General features: G+C 38.3%; 2 protein-coding genes across 2 annotated transcripts; both read left to right on the plus strand.

Annotated features, from left to right (window-relative positions):
* The first annotated feature begins 3,407 nt into the window (after positions 1-3,407).
* On the plus strand, positions 3,408-4,324 carry LOC143883181 (germin-like protein 8-2). The gene is made up of 2 exons (XM_077386532.1): positions 3,408-3,525; positions 3,751-4,324. The coding sequence occupies exons 1-2, from the start codon at positions 3,408-3,410 to the stop codon at positions 4,305-4,307; spliced, it is 675 nt and encodes a 224-aa protein (XP_077242647.1). The 3' UTR covers positions 4,308-4,324.
* Positions 4,325-13,811: 9,487 nt separating this feature from the next.
* On the plus strand, positions 13,812-14,759 carry LOC143883745 (germin-like protein 8-2). The gene is made up of 2 exons (XM_077387064.1): positions 13,812-13,962; positions 14,194-14,759. The coding sequence occupies exons 1-2, from the start codon at positions 13,845-13,847 to the stop codon at positions 14,748-14,750; spliced, it is 675 nt and encodes a 224-aa protein (XP_077243179.1). The 5' UTR covers positions 13,812-13,844; the 3' UTR covers positions 14,751-14,759.
* The last annotated feature ends 4,377 nt before the right edge of the window (positions 14,760-19,136 follow it).

Below are 19,136 nucleotides of genomic sequence, written 5' to 3' on the forward strand. Positions count from 1 at the left end.
ATAGCCTTTCAATAAGACTTTGACTTTGTATCTCGCGGCCAATCCATAAAGCATGTTTCCTATCTACTTTTAACCGATACAACACTACTCCAATCCGGTGTCTCTCTCTCTCTCCAACGTGCATGAACTGTTGGTGGGCCCAATAATTAATTTGTTTTAATTTGTGAGGAAGGTAGGTCCCACCATAGGATGATCCAAACCATCCATTCGATGGCCCACAACGTAAATAGGTTGCACCGCGAAATATTATTTCCAAAGCTCTGATCTAAAGAGAAACCTCTATAGATTTGAGGGTTGCGATCATCCTTTGAAAATGATATTTTGAAAATGATATTCTGGAGTGAAACCTATTTAAGTTGTGGGCCATCGAATAGATGGTTTGGATCATCCTATGGTTCAGGTCTTACAGTAACATTAAGGCCCAATTGTAGGTAGGGGTGGTTATTGGGTTTAACCGAACCGAATAGACCGAAATTTGGTAACCGAAATAATTTCAGTTACCAAATTTCGGTAACCGAAACCGAACCGAATAAAAATTCGGTTATTCAGTTATAACCGAATAACCGAATTGTAGGAGAAATAGAGGGGAAAAATTAAAATCTCGGTTTGGATCGGAGGGCTAGGATCATCCGATCAGAATGATTTTTTGAGCACAACCTAATTAAGTTGGGATCAATCAAATGGACGGTTTTAATGGACGATCAATCAAAAAAAACCAAAACCGAACCGAACCGACCAATTCGGTTCGGGTATTCGGTTTTAACCGAATAATGCTCACCCCTAACTGTAGGCCCCACTTATATTTTTCAAAATGAACTGTACGGTCCACACAATAGGAGGATCCAAGCCGTTCATTTGATGGGCCGCAACGTAAATAGGTTGTTCCCCCAAAATCATTTCCACGGGATGATCTCAAACCTCCGATCTATAATATTTTGGGGTGCAACCTATTTATGTTGTGGGCCATCAAATGGATGGTTTGGATCATCCTATGGTGGGGCCTACCTTGCTTGATGTAGTGTTGTACAGCTGTAGAGTAGAGTGGGGTGATTTTATCCTGGAAGGGGAGAGAAAAAGGAAATGACTGCTTCGTCGGTAAAAAGTAGATGGGAATCGTACTTTATAGTTAGTGGGCTGTCAAGAGGGAAACTAGCCTCCAAGGGGGCCGTCAAGGGCGAAAATATCAGCGCCCTAAAAATAAATTAACATGCAAAAGGAGTTTTGTATGCTTTCTAGATGACTATACGATGGACTTGAATTAGGTGGGCCCCACAAGTTTTTAATTACTTCATCTAACAATCTCGCAAGGGGGTTTTCCACATCACAAGTTCACAACTACCTCGTCACCTAGTTTAGTGAAATGACGTATACTCAGCTCAACAAATCAATAATTAGTGGGAACAGAAACTTTGAAAATGTATAAAACTGGACGTGGCATGGAACTGCATTGTTCTCTGTCGTTGGAGGATACACATCCTTGGATAAGCAATTCTTTGGATTGGCCTCCTTTCATATATAATTTCAAGACGAAAATGCTAAAATGAATGGTGCCCTTGCAAAAAACCATCTGCATGGGCGCTCCTATTGGGACTTCTGATCAAGGTGGATTTCTTTTTCCATTAATTTAATATCTGTCCGTGCCATTTTCATATTTTTCTGTGCTCTTTCAAATGATTTTTGTTGGGATGGACCAATGTGGAGCGACCTTTAGCTGGTTTTTGCAAGGCAGCCATTCCCATTATCATTTCTCTAATTTATATATGGAATAAACCCCTTGGATTAGCTACATATAGAGTATGCCTTTCCCGCTCAATAAGTGGTGCCCTTTTCAAGATAAATAGGGCATTAATTAAAGGGAAAAATACAGGATACATCCCCTCAACTAGGGCGAAATTCCACTTCTAACCCCGTGGTATCGAAGGTACCAAAGGCAACCCCTCAACTTTCTGACATTTTTAAGTAGATCCCCTACTTTTCACCCTATAGTTCAAAATCCATCAAAGACACCCCCTAACAATTTATTCGTTCCTGTACACCCCGTCATATAACAAGCATTATTGAAAACTAAGGGGGTGTCTTTGGTACCTTTGATACCACGGGGTTAGAAGTGGAATTTTACCATATTTGAGGGGGTGTATCTGTAATTTTCCCTTAATTAAATTATCCAACCTAATGAAAGTCCAGTTGGGAAAAAAGATGTATTAGGTAGTAGTAGATATACTATTGGAGCCATATTGGTACAAATATATAGATAAGGGCGTCTTAGTTGCCCCCAAAATTTATGATATTAAGTTATTGAAAAAATCGTTTTTAAATTCTTTAAGACGTTTTTTGAAAAATTTGCCATCAGTGGGTTAGGATCATCCTACCATAGTTTTAGCGTAGATGATGGATGGCCTTTCGGTGTGAGTGGGGGTCCACCAGATCAACAGCTTCAACGATAGAAAATCGACGCCATTTTTTTTTCTCAAATTGCATATTTGAAAAACAACCAAATGGTAAAAGGAGTTTAAAATATGTTTATTATTTTATTTACAATCTAACTAAGATTTCGCAAAGAATCTTTAATAACGAAGTAACTAAAATAAAAAATTTTAGAGATGCCATAAGTTTTTTTTAACAATTACAAGTGAAATTTTAATTTCTACCTCATTCCTCAGCATATCCATCCTTTTGTTTGTGCTTTCTTGGAAATGACTATTTTCAGAGAAAGGCAAACAAAAGGTGGAAATGTAGCCATTCTTAAGAAAAGATTAACAAAAGGAGAAGGAAATGCTGAAGAGGGGTCGGGAAAAATCAATTTCCTAATTAGAGTGGTATTGGCCAACCTTAAAAAAAGGTCTGCAGATTAGCAATGAAATGGGTAAGTATTTTGGGAATATATACATGGTATAAATAGGGTAGGCATTGTTTGAGGCCGTGTGGGAGATCACCCAGTTTGATTTCAGCATGTCCATCCCTCGGCTAATAGTGTAGCGGACGGTTTTGCGAGAGATGGAGTGAATTGGATCTTTGGTTTTCTTCCTGCATAATATGTCGTTTTTTATTTTTCTTTGTATACTTACGACCAGCTCGGTCGTGGGGCTCGCTCCACTTATTAATTTAGATCTTACCATTTCAAAATATTAAAAACAAAATTTACACACAAAAACAAGTCCGACGACTGCTTCTATTCTTTGCTGGAAAAGATCTACTTGGATAAAAAATTAGATTAGATAGCGTAGTTGTTAAACCGTGTATTGATTTGGTAGTAACAAGACCATTTCCATGAAATCACATGACCCCTAAGCCATGCATCTCTCTATCTATCTCTCTCTCTCTCTCTCTGCTATAAATATGCACCCTTTCTAAGTTTCTTCCACACCGTCAAAACACTTGCACCCAATACTCTTCTTTAGATTGATAAAATGGAGAAGGCTACTCCCCTCCTTGTACTTGTACTCCTTTCCTTGGCATCTTCTCTTACCTTTGCCGCTGATCCCAGTCCTCTACAGGACTTTTGTGTTGCTGACAATATGTCTCCAGGTACAAATGCTTTTTTTTTATTTCTCAATTTAACTTCCATTAGTATCATGATAATCACGTGTTTGTGCAAACTCAATTCCATTTTTGGTAGGTATTGTGGGGTTTGGCTAGATGACTTGAGAAATATTGTTATTGCATTTACTCTGCGTGTGGACACCGGCCCTACGTGCATGGGTTATGTTTTTTTTTATTGGCTGATCTTTTTTTGATGTTTTTCCTTCTCAGTGTTAGTCAATGGCGTGGTTTGCAAGGACCCAATGCTCGCTCAAGCAAGCGATTTCTTCTTCCCAGGGCTTGACATGCCACGCAACACAAATAACCGAGTTGGGTCCAATGTGACCGCAGTGAACGTGGTCCAAATACCAGGACTCAACACTCTTGGCATCTCCATGGCTCGCATAGACTTTGCACCCTATGGACTAAACCCTCCCCACACACACCCAAGGGGCACTGAGATGATTGTAGTTCAAGAGGGCACCCTCCTCGTTGGTTTCGTCACCTCTAACCTTGCAAATGGCGAAAATCGGCTCATATCAAAGGTCCTCAATAAGGGTGATGTGTTTGTGTTTCCAATAGGTCTCATTCACTTCCAATTCAATGTTGGACAGACCAATGCGGTGGCCATTGCCGCTCTGGCAAGTCAGAACCCAGGTGTGATCACCATAGCTAATGCCGTCTTCGGATCAAACCTGCCCATCTCCGATGATGTTCTCGCCAAGGCCTTCCAACTTGACAAGAAAGTAGTTGATTTTCTTCAGGCACAGTTCGGGCCCAAAAACTAGATAACTACCGACAAGGATCCCATGCATTAACTACAATAGTGTATTTGAATAAGCAAACTTGGTGTTTGCATTTCTTAAAATCGTAATAATAATACAGTTTGAGCATGTCAATGGGACAATCAAGCGATTGATTGAATATACAGTCTTGTTTTTCATGAATTCTCTCTCTCTCTCTCTCTCTCTCTCTCTCACACACACACACACACACACCCAAATCCGAGATCCAGGCCGGGCAAACGACGGTGCCTCATACCTACAACGCGACCCTCACAATCTGGTAAGGTAATTAGAATCATATATCGGAAATAAATCCAGGCATATATCAGAGTAGTAAAGCCAATGTAAAACTAAAACATCGATATCCATCAATACTATTAAAAGATGTATACACGCTCAAGTGCAAATTACTAGTCCTTTGACCAAATAAAACGAGGGTACGCTCCCACTCCAGATCTTTGCACAAGTCCAATTTCAATATCTGAAAATTTTAAACTACGAGTGAGCTAACGCTCAGATAGTAAACAAGCATTACTCTAGCTGGGTCTAGCATGGTAGGGAAACAGAAGGCTGCAACAGAAAGTCAAAGTGAAGCCGAAACTTAGAGTGAGGGATACACTACACATTCTGATGGTTCAACACAAGTAATTTTGAGCCACACAAAATATGCTTAACACAAGGTAAATAATCAGGGATTCATATTACCACAAATGGATAAGAGCCAAAATAGAACATACAAAATTTGCATGTAGAAACCGAAACTGAAATGAGAAGCATGGCCACAATTATAAAAGCCGAAATAGGAGGCAAGGAGCAATGTGAAGTAAAATAGGCATAGAATGAGTAATCAGAGAATCATTTTCCCAAGATACGAACCAAACAAGATCAAATCACATACCTAGACTAAAAATGAAGCTGGAACTGAAATATGCAACAAGAAGCATGGTCGCGTATTTCAAAAGTTCACAGTGGAGATTTTACAAGCAGCATGATCAAACACAAGTAACTGAGATCAAAATATACCAATAGACATAGTCAGGATATTCAAAAGGATTCACTTATCACAAGACATAAACAAGGTCTTCATCATAATATTTTCAAGAAGATCAAAAGTTTGAACCTTCTTCCAAAAATGATTTTAGTAAAGAACTTGAATATTTGAAGAAAGAAAATGAAACCCTCAAGGAAGAAAATGAGGGATTAATTCTTGAATTTTCTTATCAAATTGTTGAATTAAAAAGTGATCATGAAAATTAATAAATACTCAAACAGGGAAAATCAAGAAGAAATTAATGATTTTTTAAACCAAATTCAAGATCTTAAAAGAGAAAATGAAAAGTTGAGAATATGTCTAAATAGGTTTATTAATGGGGATAGAATTGTAGACATTATTCTTAAAAGATCTAGATGCACAACTTACTATAGAACATATTTTGCATCTAGAAGGCATGCTAACCCATCCATAAGATGTCACTATTGTGGATCTTATGGACATTATAAATTTCAATGTGAGCATAGAAATCAATATTCTAAATGGGTTAGAAGGAATGGACCCAATAAAACTTGGGTTCTAAAAGCTCCAACATGAATCATTGTTTGAGTTTTTACTCAGATTTAGGGGCTGGAGCTAAAAATTGAAAAATCTTTACAATTTGAAAATGAATGTTGAAAATCATTTTGAGATGATGAGTTAAGCCGAAGGTTGAACTTAAAATGAAAATTCTAGAGTCCTTGGCAATTTCTTTTTGAAAACCCCCTCTTATATTGAATTTCTAAATAAAAAAAGAGGGAGTTGTAGTTTTAAATTCTATTTGACTAAGGCGAACCTAAAACTTATGTATTAATATTTCAAAACCCCTTGATATTTTGATATGCTCTCATCTCTTCTTTATGTGGATGACAAAGGAGGAAAGAAATTTGGTGTTATGTTTTAAAGTTCTAAGTTGGAATATCATTTACTTCAAAACATATTTTATTGGAAAATCCCTTGTATGATGTCATCAAAAAAGGGGGGAGATGTAAGCCTAATTGTTCAACCCTTGGCTATCTTCTATTTTATGATGATTCAAAACACAAATGATTATATGTACTAATTGTGTTTGTTATTTAAGTTGAAGGTTCGTCAAGGTTCAAAGTCAAAGCAAGAGGAGATCCATGAAGTTGAAAGGGACTAGAAGACACAATTTGAAGAAGATCAAAAGTCAAGTCTTGTGTCAAATAGAATGTAAAATCCAATCCCACACTTAGGATCCAAACAAGGCATCAAAAGAGGGTTAAAATACCCCAAGTAAGCTAATGGAATGAAGAAAATCAAGCGGACCAAGTTCCCAAGGCAAAACAATAGGAAAATATGAAATGGCCAAAATTCAGGGGGGGGACGGTCGATCGAGACATGGTCGGTCGACCGGTGCCATTCTGATATAAAAAAAAGGAAAAAAATACATTTACACCCCCTCTTGTTTCTGACAACTCTAACAGTGACTTTCAAAACGTGACAAGTACACCCCCTGAGGTTTCAATTTGTGACAAGTACACCCCCTCCTTCAACTGTCCGTCGGTTTAACCTGATAGAAAGACTAAAACTAACCATGGTTAATATTTTGACGCCAGAAACACCCTCATTTGCAGAGGGATTAGGGTTACGCCATTTTCCACTGCTGCCGTCGCCACCTTCGGCCACCGCCGACACCTCCGGCCACCGCCGTCACCTCCACCACAAACAATGAAACCCCACCCATGGCTACATCAAAGCCACATTTCAAGAAAAAAAATAAAACAAAAAAAGCCCTAAAATATTAGGGTTTATGTGCAATTCATGATAATGGTGCGAATGAAGATAAATAAAACTCCTAAATCAAGGGTTTATGTTGATAAATAAACAAGGGTTTGAATCAAACCCTAATTTCAGTTTTTAAGTAACCCTAATTTCAGTTTTTAAGTCTGAAAACCTTAATTTTCAGTTGGGGAAGACGAGGGCATTTTGGTCATTTCTACCTCGCCATCTACTCCGTCACGTTAAAACAACTTCAGGGGGTGTACTTGTCACGTTTTGAAAGTCAGGGTTAGAATTGAATGTGTTAGAAACTAAAGGGGGTGTGTCTGTATTTTTCCCTTAAAAAACATGAGAGAGCCTCTGGCGGTCCACCGTGAGTGACTTCGCAAGTATTTTAAATAGCCTAACGGCTAGTTTAAACTATCCATTACAGAGCCGTTGGGGGTGTCCCAAATGGCTAGTTTTTGGGTTTTTGGCTATAAAAGGGTTCTCAAACCACTTAGACAAAATCAACAAGCTCTAATATACACTTAAAGCATCTCTTGAGTGAAAAGTCACTCCTTGTGCCTCTCTTCGAGAAATCTTATGAGGGATTGGATTCAAGGCTTAAAATTGTATATCTTTATGAGAGCATCTTGTGTAATTGCCTTTGAACAATGCATTCCTTCATTCTTTTAATCTTATATTTGGCAAGTAATCAGAGATGCAGAGCCTTCTCCGAAGGTGAGTGTTGGGAGACATAGATCCGTCTCCGTCGACAAGTGTTGAGGCGCAGAGCAACCTCGTTGTATTGGTTTGATCTTCACCGTTAAGAACAGATTTTAGTGACCATCAACAGTTGTGGTGGAGATGTAGGTCTGGGGTTTTAAACCGAACCCCTATTAAATCTCATTGTACTCCTTCCCTTATCTCCTTTACTTTACTTGTGAGTGCGATCGTCCTAGGGATCCAATGATCACTTTTGCAGGGTCCACAATGGGCCCTACTGTGATCTCATGCAATGTAGTCCAACTACAATAGCATTAGGCAAGTGACCCCCACCATGACGTTACCCTGAAGAAGACCATTAGATCAAATTACCCAAATCACATCCAATGTGTTGTCCTTCATCCGATCCTACATTTACCGAGTTGGGTCTTGTGGAGGGTGAACATCAATTACGCCATGGGCTCACTCAATGGTATACTTTTCTATCTATCAAGCTTGGGCCCGCAAATGCATTTGCAAATCCCTTCTGAAACAATCAATGTTTTTGAAAAACTTTGATAAACAATTTATCAAACGGATAGGCCAGTCATTATTTAATGGCCTAGCTGAGATCGAAATTGTAAATGATTTTCCTCTATGGGAGGGGTGGAGGATTCCATGTTAGGCATCACTATTGATCACATGGGTTTACCCCATGACCCGGCACTACTCGCTGGTAATCCCGGACCGGGGAGTACTGTTAGATAGACCAAAGCCATAAGGTGCGCCCATAGACTAAAACTATCCCTCAGGTGTAAGGACATATCCAACGGTCCTGACATAATAACCTTATTCAAATCCTTGTCCACAGGTTATTTTACAAAGCCATCCGTTCAGTGTGTGGTCCAAACATTTCGCCCATTCCACCTACTTAGAATCAACTACCCCAGTGACCTAGATAGGCCACCCCAATGCGTATATGGAGGCATGTTCGATTCTAGTAGTGTACAGGTTCGAGATGTCCAATCTCAACCCCAACCAATAACATTCTAGCCCTGCAAAGAACCTGAAGATCATATCTCACCACCACATAATCTCATTGTGCATGACCTATCCTACGATGCCACCTAAGGATAAAGGTGTGTCTAGAAGCACATTACACACCCCAACAAATACCAAATAGATGTCATGTAACAATAAATAATAGTTGCAACATTACAACAACTGGCTTTTAATTAGGGCACACACCCTAACAATGACGGCTTCTGAATGCGTTTTACCCAGATTCCCCATAAACCGGCTTAAAACTCCAACCGCGTAAGTAATTTCCGGCCTAGTATATACCATGGCAAACATCAAGCTCCCAACAAGGGTAGCATATGGGATTCGATCCATTTTCTTCACATCCTCTTCCGATTTTGGGCACTGATTGGAACATAACTTAAAGTAAGCTGCTAATGTGTCTTTATCGGCTTAGACTTGCTCATCCCAAACCATTCAAGCACCTTTTTTATAAACATCTTTTGTGAAAGCAACAAAGTTCCAAGGATAAAAGGAATGGAACTTTGTTGCTTTCACAAAATATGTTTGTAAAAAAGGTGCTTGAAAAGTCTGGGATGAGCAAGTCTAAACCGATAAAGACATCATTAGCGGCTCACTTTAAGATATGTTTCGATCAATTCCCGAAATCGGAAGAGGAGATGAAGAAAATGGATTGAGTCCCATATGCTAACATTGTTGGGAGCTTGATGTTTTTCGTGATATGAACTAGGCCGAACATTACTTAAGCGGTTGGAGTTTTAATCCGGTTTATGGCGAATCCAGGTAAAGCACATTCGGAGGTCGCCAAATTGGTGCTTCGCTACCTAAGAAGTACTACAGATTATGTTATCAGATATGGAGAGGATTCGAATCCATTGCATGATTTTGTTGATACAACTTACGCTAATGATATGGACAAAGAAAGATCTACTACGGGTTATATATTTCGGTTTGAGAATGGTCCTATTAATTGGATGTCAAAGTTGCAACCAACGGTTGCATTATCCACTATCGAGGCATTAAGTTAAAACCTATGGTTTTATTTTGTGATAACATGAGTATCATTTATTTGGCCAAGAGTTCAGTTCCCCCCCTCACACACACACACACACACACATATCGATATATATATATATATATATATATATATCGGTTCAATATCACTACATTTTGGAAGTCATTAAAGATGGAAGGATCTATTTGTTGAAAGTGTGAACCAAAGAGAATGTGGTGGATATGCTCATAAAGATGGTTCAAGGAGAGAAGTTATATTGAAGTTTATCTTCTCCCACTCTCAAGAAGGAAGGGTTGATAAGCTGGTGATTATGCATCAAGGTGGAGATTGTTAAAATGGTGACGCATGAGCACCATTTTTTTATTTCTTTTTTGGAAGTCGGTATCACTTGGTCTTTTAAATGGGATGTTTTCCTTGCCTCTCTCATATGGTTTTTTAAAGGCAAGAGATAAATAGGGTTTAAAAAAGGAGAAGAGTGAGAGGTTTGAGAGGAGAAAAGGTTAAGATTAAAAAAGAAGGGTTTCCTCTTGGGGCTTTAGGAGGGCTTTGTGGTAAAGCGAAAACAAGTTTTTTCTTCTTGGTTTTCCAAGGTGTGTTCCTCTTCTTCCATTCTTCAGCTCCATTAGTTTTTCCTTGAAGCATAGCTTTGGATGGTATTTTAAAGACGGTTTTCCTCATACTCAATGTAGAGATTTGGGGTTATTTTGTGGTTGTATAGAATGTTAGAGAGAAAGGTTTTTTAGTGGCTTTTACCAAGGTAGAGATAACACTTTACTATTCGGTTTGAAATAATGGATTTGCGTTGCCTTGTCCATGGATGTAGCCTATAGTGGTGAACTACGTATATTATTCTCTTCTTGTGGTTGCTTCTAATTTATTCTTTTGCTCCTTTTGTGGTTGTGATTATTTGACACATATTTTCTCCAATCTTATTTAGGCAAGATCTTCGATATTTTCTATATATTCGAAGGTAGAAGATTCACCGGTGTCAATGGCAGTGGGTAGTGACCACAACAGTCAATATCAAAGTTTTGTACAAAATCAAATGTCCTCTTTCGAACACTGTACATATACAACGAGTATTGTGGCTATTTTGAGTGGGCCATCATCTTTTGTATTAGACTGAGGTAGGGGTGTAAACGAGCCGAGCCGAGCTTGGGCAGGCTCGGCTCGGCTCGGCTCGTTAAGCTCAAAGGCTAGGCTCGGGCTCGGCCAGGCTCGGCTAGGCTCGCGAGCCTTATCGAGCTTGGGTTATATTAAATTCAGTACAACATTTTTGGAAAAATTCTGGAATATACGTGACATATCAAATGAACGGTTTGGATTATCACAGTGAGAGTGCCCTCGTAAGAAAACAGTAGTTGATAACATTTTTTTTTTAATAGGAATTTGCTAGCAAACTTCTCCTATGCCACTTCTCGGGCATGTGACTATCTTTGGTGCAGAGATTCGCACATACCAAAGGTGGCTAGCAAAAGCAAAAATAATAAAAAAAAAGTAATCATTACGAAAAAAAAGTAAAATAGGTATAAAGTTTTAAATGAAAAATTACCAACAGAAGGTAGAAAGTTATGACAATTACCAAAAAAATACCAACAAAAAAGTAGGAAGTCATGACAATTACGGAAAAAAGTTATGACAACACAAATTATATTTATATTATATTTAGGACTATTGTTTTATACGGGTTTTCTTAACGAGCCTTAAGAAGCCGAGCCGAGCCTGGCCTAACTCGGGCTCGGCTCGTTAAGCTTAACGAGCCTGGCCAGCCGGCTCGGCTCGGCTCGTTAAGGATTCGAGCCGAGCTTCCGAGCCCGAGCTAAAATTGACACCCCTAGACTGAGGACTAGGCAACAGGGCTTTGTCAAATAAGTTCAATGTGATTTTAAATATTTTCTACATTTGTCTTAGGGAGTTATACACGCCATTAATATTTGAAATCACTAAGTCACTCATACAGATAAGTGGGTAGTTCACCCTTTCTTATCAAAAGAATAGTAGACCTGGTCATTTCATACGAATGGCATCCTAGGGTTACATGTTAGACATTTTCTAAACATAAAATACACAAAACAAGAGGCACAAAAGACGTGGTGAGGAGGCCTGATACTTGTAGACATGTGCCATGTGACCAATTCAGAGAGAGAGAGAGAGAGAGAGAGAGAGAGAGAGAGAGAGATAGATGGTTTTGTTTTGTAATATTGTCAAGCAGTAAAGGTTTGCTAGAAGATCTCTTAATTTGACAACATATTTCTGAATTAAAGTTTATTATGTAAAGGATATTAACAATTATGGATTTGCTAGGAACCATCGCAGAAGGCATTTCACGGACGGGCTGTTGCATGTCCGTCGTGACCATATAGGATGAATTAAATGAATAAGGCAAAAAGAGAGCCTGTGCGATGGTCCCTAGCAAACCCCATAATATAGATTGGAAGAAAATTCCATCACAGAATTATCCTAAAACATCAAATTGTCAAAAAGATTTCCCAAAAGGAAATGATTTATGCACCTTTTTTTTACTTGGGACAACCTCCTCTAGTGTAAAAGAGTGGTCATAAATACACTAGAGGGGGCTGTCCCATCCAAAAAAAAAAAAAAAAACACTAGAGGGGGCCGTCCCAAGTAAAAAAAGGTGAATATGTCACTTCCCTTTGCCAAATGATTTTATATGAATTAGTTCTTGAACTAGTCCTCAATTTCTCAGCATATCCGAAGGAATACATGGTGTGAAAATTAGCAACTGATGTAACACATTAATAATCAGTTCAATTGATGTAACACATTAATAATCAGTTACTGGGCTAGAAATTTGGCAAGGTGGTTTTCCACATCACAACCACCACGTCAGCTAGTTTGGTGAAATGATGTATACTTGGTCAACAAAATAAAATTACATCTTCAAGCTCTTAAAAAAATTATTTGCTTCGTTTTATATGGATGCAAGCAATGGAACGATAAGAGAGAGAGAGAGAGAGAGAGAGAGAGAGAGTGAGAGTGCATGTAGTCCCTTAGTAAATCAGAGCACAATGCAATGATGTTTACACCAAACAGTGGGATATGCTTGGATTTTCTTGAGGGTGATGAATATGGGGCTGGATTTGGGGTTTTTTGAAGGTATTCGGTTGTATAGATGCTGTAAGTTTTTTTTTACACAACCAAATTGTCAAAGGAATTTAAAATATATTTACTTTCAATTTAACTAAGTTTTGGCAAAGAGTCTTTAATAGAAGTTACTAAAATAACAAATTTTATAGACGGTGTAAGTTTTTTTTACCAATTACAAGTGAGAAAAAAAAAAAAAAACACAAACAAAAGGTTGAAATGTAGCCATTCTTTAGAAAAGATAAACAAGAGGGGTGGAAATGGTGAAAAACGATCGGGAAAAATCAAGTTTCTAATTAGAATGGTATTTACCAACCTTAAACAATTAAGGACTGCAAAATAGCAATCAAATGGGTGGGCATTTTGGGAATACACGGTATAAATAGGGGAGGCATGGTTCGATACCATGTAGGAGATCACCCAGTTTGATTTCAGCATGTCCATCGCTCGGCTAATAGTGTGGCGGATGGGATGGAGTGAATTGGATTTTCGATTTTTTCCCTCCATAATATGCCATTTCCTATTTTTATTCATGACCAGCTCCGTCGTGGGGCTTGCCCCATTTACTAATTCAGATCTTACCATTTCAAAACATAAAATTGGGAAGGCATTGTTTCAACTCAGATAAGTTGCATTTTTAATTTAGGTAAGAAAAGGATTGTTTCAACTTTCAACTAAAATGACATTTACACAGAAAAACGAGTCCGACGACTGCTTCTAGTAGGATAAAAAATTAGATTAGATAGCGTAGTTGTTAAAACATATATTGATTTGCTAGTAACAAGACCATTTCCATGAAATCACATGACCCTTAAGCCATGCATCTCTCTCTCCTTCTCCCTATAAATATGCACCCTTTCTAAGCTTCTTTCACACCATCAAAACATTTGCATCCAATATTCTTCTTTAGGTTGATAAAATGGAGATGGCTACTCCCCTCCTTGTACTTGTACTCCTTTCCTTGGCTTCTTCTCTTGCCTTTGCCGATGATCCCAGTCCTCTACAGGACTTTTGTGTTGCTGACAATATGTCTCCAGGTACAAATGCTTTTTTTATTTTATTTCTCAATTTAACTTCCATTAGTATCATGATAATCACGTGTTTGTGCAAACTAAATTCCATTTTTTTCTAGGTAATGTGGGGTTTGGCTAGATGACTTAAGAAATATTGTTTTTGCATTTACTTTGTGTGTGGAGACCGGCCCTACGTGCATGGGTTATGTTTTTTTTTCTATTGGCTGATCTTTTTATGATGTTTTTCCTTCTCAGTGTTAGTCAATGGCGTGGTTTGCAAGGACCCAATGCTCGCTCAAGCAAGCGATTTCTTCTTCCCAGGGCTTGACATGCCACGCGACACAAATAACCGAGTTGGGTCCAATGTGACCGCAGTGAACGTGGTCCAAATACCAGGACTCAACACTCTTGGCATCTCCATGGCTCGCATAGACTTTGCACTCTATGGACTAAACCCTCCCCACACACACCCAAGGGGCACTGAGATGATTGTAGTTCAAGAGGGCACCCTCCTCGTTGGTTTCGTCACCTCCAACCTTGCAAATGGCGAAAATCGGCTCATATCAAAGGTCCTCAATAAGGGTGATGTGTTTGTGTTTCCAATAGGTCTCATTCACTTCCAATTCAATGTTGGAAAGACCAATGCAGTGGCCATTGCCGCTCTGGCAAGTCAGAACCCAGGTGTGATCACCATAGCTAATGCCGTCTTCGGATCAAACCTGCCCATCTCCGACGATGTTCTTGCCAAGGCCTTCCAACTTGACAAGAAAGTAGTTGATTTTCTTCAGGCACAGTTCGGGCCCAAAAACTAGATAACTACTGACAGGGATCCCATTCATTAACTACCATAGTGTATTTGAATAAGCAAACTTGATGTTTGCATTTCTTAAAGTAGTAATGATAATACAGTTTGAGTATGTCACGGGGGAAATCAAGGGATTGATTCACTATACAATCTTGTTTTTATGAATTCGTCTCTCTCTCTCTCTCACACACACACACACACACACACACACACCCCGATCCGAGATCCAGGCCGGGCAAGCGACGGTGCCGCATACCTACACTGCGAACCTTACAATCTTGTTGTTGAATTTGAGAACCAAATACTTAACACAAGAAAACAATAAAAGAACTTTTATTGAAGGAGAAAATAAGAACACTAAATTATGGTGAAATTTTTTTCTGATCAAAACTACTGTTTCATAACTCTATTCCAATTATTAATAAAATAAGTACAACATAGAGCTGCTCCTTTGTACGGTGAATAGCCATATGACCATACGTTTCTTGACTTTCATGCTTGTAGTAGAACTCCTCCTAACACTATACTCTTTAAAGGATAAGAATAAACAAATACTACTTCACACTAGGAACTCATGACGGACTCAAAGTCTATAAGATAAAGTTAAACTAGACTTGGGTGGGCCCCACACAGTAATTCACTGTTTAAAATTACTTTCCAACACGCCCCCTAATTCATACTAGGTGAATGATTGTACTCCCATCATCTGACGAAATTTCTTGAACTTTTTTTCTGGCAAAGCTTTGGTGAAAATATCCTCCACTTGATCTTCAGTGTTGCAATGTTTTAGTTCTAGTTCTTCTTTGGCTGTGACTTCTCTAATGAAATGGTGACGAATTTCAATGTGCTTCGTCCTCCCTTGAAGAACTAGATTCCTTGTCAAGGCAACTGTGGATTTGTTGTCATAAAACATCCACGCAGGCCAACTTTCTTCGTCTTTCAAATCACGCAAAATCCTTCGTAGTCAAATTGCTTGAAAAGGTGTAGTTGTGGCAGCGATATACTCGGCTTCCATGCTTGAGAGCGCCGTAGTGAGTTGCTTCTTAGATGCCCAAGCTATGACACCCGATCCAAGGCTAAAACAATAGCCCGTTGTGCTTTTCCGATCATCTATGAAACCTGCCAAATCACTATGAGAAAACTAAATCAATTTGCAGTTAGTGGCTTTTGAGTACACAATACCAAAATCGATTGTGCCTTGGATGTATCTTATAATTCTCTTTGCTGTCCCAAAATGATGCTTGCTTGGACTGTGCATAAATCTGGAAATAATGCTAACTGCAAACATAATATCTGGCCTTGTATGTGTTAGATAAATCAAACCACCAACTATGCTTCTAAAATTCTTCTCGTCTGCCTTTTCAACCCCATCTTCTAAAGTCAGTTTCTCATTAGTATTGATAGGTGTTTTTGTAGGCGTACAATTTGTCATACCAAAATTTTACAATAAATCCAAACATACTTTTTCTGAAATATGAAAATTCGATTAGATCCTTGAAGAACTTCAATTCCAAAAAAAATAATGCAATAGACCCAAATCTAATATTTCAAAATTTTTCAACATGCTCTCTTTAAATTCCTTAACCATATCAAGAGAACTCCCAGTGTCTACCATGTCATCCACATATAAACAAACAACTATGATATCATCACCATGAATTTTAACATAAAGAGTTGGTTCACTAGCACTCTTTTGAAATGAGCTTTCAAGAAAATACCTGTCAATTTTACTATACCATGCTCTTAGTGCTTGTTTGAGCCCATAGAGTGCCTTCTTCAATTTGTACAGTTTATGCTCCATGCCTTTTGTAACACCCAGCCCCAATGCTTGAACATGTTTTAACTACTTGAAATGGGTGTTAATATCAAATTGAACTTATAGCCTTTTTTTTCTATTTCTCTAATGGGTGCCGTTACCAATATCGAGATTAGGATTAATTGCTTGGAATGGGTGTTGTTATCACAATTGAGCTTATGATCTTTGAAATGGGGTGTTTTTATCAGTTAAATAGATGAGTAATATGGATGTTTGGATGGTTGAGATTAGAGTCAAATAGCACATCTTATTGCTAAATTATTGCTATGGTATTTTATTTTATCAAGGGGAGATTTCTAATTTGGATTGCAGATAGTTGCGGAGGGATCGAATGAGACTGGGTCTATTATAAGAAGCCTGGTTTTCTTTGGATTTGTATCCAATATAAGAAGTGGAACATGATTTACACAGTAAGACTATGTTTGGGAAAGCAAAGTTACTATTTATATGTGGGTCGGTCAACTTTCTTTTGGATGTTTTCCTTATAGAAAGGGCATGTGAACCACAAATTGGACTAATTCCAGTAAGAATCAATTGGGCATTTGGGCAAATTAGAAAGGAGAAGATTCTAGGCTAATTGGAGTGGCATGTTACTATTTTCATGTGGGATGAGATTCCATTTTTTTAGTAATCTTTCACCTCTCTATCCCTTATTGGAAGTAACTTCCATTTAGGATTTTTGGGCTGATATAGCTAGAAATTAAAGTTGGAATGGTCGGTCATAGGCAAGTTTCCTTCATTGACCCATTTACTCACGGCAATACAATTACAACCTACCAATTTGGAGTGCCAAGATTCTTTCTCATTCGGCTAACAATTGTAACATAAATCTATTCCTCTATATATGTATTGAGAGATTAGGAAGGCAGAGTTTGCTTTTGGAAACACATTGAGAGAATTCATTCATCCATTTTTACATTTGAAGACATCAAATGCTCGTGAATGATTGAAGTTGTGGGGTGGTCATCTCATTAAAGGGCTAATGGATTACTTCCTTTGAAGATCATAAAACTCATCCAAGAATAGCTTGAGGTATGTTTCTTTTAGTTTCGAATTTAGATGTAGAAGGGAGTTCTTCCTAATCATATGAGATGAATATCTTGATGGAATCACCTATTCTTGATGATTAATTAATTTTTCAGTCGAGTCTCTACCGTGAGCCTCCTTGATCAAGGGCAGTTCGTTGATCATGTGAAGATTATTTCTCTTGTGGGAATTGGCTTTGACTATTGGGCTTCTTTTAACACACAAAAAAGAAGAAGAGGGAGTGCATGGGATGTCGTGGGTTCATTTTGTTGTTGCTTCTCGGATCGAAGTCCTATGGGTCTTCATTGCATGTTCTTCCGCAAAATCCAGCATAGAGTTTGAACCATCAAATGCCTTAGCTACCTAAACCTCTCCTGAAAGATCAAATTGTCCCTTAAAATCCTTTCCCTTACTTCATGTGTTAAGCCTAGAACAACTGTTTTATTTATTGCCCTTTGTTGCCAAGTAGATCACGTCAAGAGTCTAGCGTTGAAGATACCCACTGCCCCATTTGTTTTCAAGGATCCGTAACCATCTTCTGTCCATATTTCTCGGGCTAGGAGTTATGTCTGCAGACAAAGGATTGTAGAATTTACACTAGTTCTCGTCTCTCTACTGTTTAGAAGGATCTACTCTTGGGTCTTGGCCTCAACCTTTCAAAAGGAAATTTCTGGAGATTACGCTTAAAGTAGGTGATCCTACCCTATGTCAGTGTATTACGTATATTTGCATATATTTAGATTTGTTGCAAGCTTTTATTACAGTTCATTTTATGGAACTTGTTTTGAAAAGGTTTCTCACTGATATCTTTTAGCATGTCATACTAAATGGTTGAACTGTCATTATCCATGAAATGTTTTTAGTCTTAACATGCTTCCTTATTTATACAAAAAAAGAGTTTTGTGACTAACATGTTTTTGGAAACTCAAATTCATGAAACACTATTGAAAAGCATTCTATATATGATATGGTTTCAATGGTTTGGAACGGGGGAGCCCCCAATGGTTTGAAACGTCTTCAAAATTTATGGCACGGTATTGAAAACATTAAATTTCTTTTCTCAATATTTGTATACAGTCTTGGTATGGAATGGATTCCGCCAGTAAGGTTGATCTCTGGTGGGATGTAGTGCCCAACCTGCCAGTGGGTGAGTACACTGGACGTGATCACGTAGACCGGTCGAGTTTATTTGCCCGTAAGGTTGATCTCAGGCGGCCAGTAGGGAGTCCTCTTGCTATTGATATTGTGATATTGCGCGCTTTAGGACCTGTGAGTCCTGCAAACGAGTGTTTGCCTTGGGTTACGCTACTTGCCAATAAGGTTGAAAATTGGCCACAGAGAAGACTGTTAAGTATTTGTTTTCTAAATGAAAAACTGCAAAACCAAGTGTTTGAAAATATATATTCTTTGTCATTGATTTCAAAGTGGAAAACTGCATAACCGAGTGGTGGGAACCGTTTTTAGTAAAAGAATGTATTTTTCTTATGTAACTTATGTAGAAATGATTTTCTTGCTTCTTATCAATTTCTGCATTGGCTAAATTTTATGGCA

This window comes from Tasmannia lanceolata, unplaced genomic scaffold (assembly GCF_043159265.1).
Source record: "Tasmannia lanceolata isolate RefF3 unplaced genomic scaffold, GAP_Taslan_0.1 ptg000008l, whole genome shotgun sequence".
NCBI lineage: Eukaryota > Viridiplantae > Streptophyta > Magnoliopsida > Canellales > Winteraceae > Tasmannia > Tasmannia lanceolata.

Bases quoted from the DNA above. Each gene is read 5' to 3' on its own strand.
- LOC143883181 (XM_077386532.1), top strand. From the start codon at position 3,408: ATGGAGAAGGCTACTCCCCTCCTTGTACTTGTACTCCTTTCCTTGGCA. The intron at 3,526-3,750 runs GTACAAATGCTT...TTTCCTTCTCAG, and splicing joins TGCTGACAATATGTCTCCAG to TGTTAGTCAATGGCGTGGTT.
- LOC143883745 (XM_077387064.1), top strand. From the start codon at position 13,845: ATGGAGATGGCTACTCCCCTCCTTGTACTTGTACTCCTTTCCTTGGCT. The intron at 13,963-14,193 runs GTACAAATGCTT...TTTCCTTCTCAG, and splicing joins TGCTGACAATATGTCTCCAG to TGTTAGTCAATGGCGTGGTT.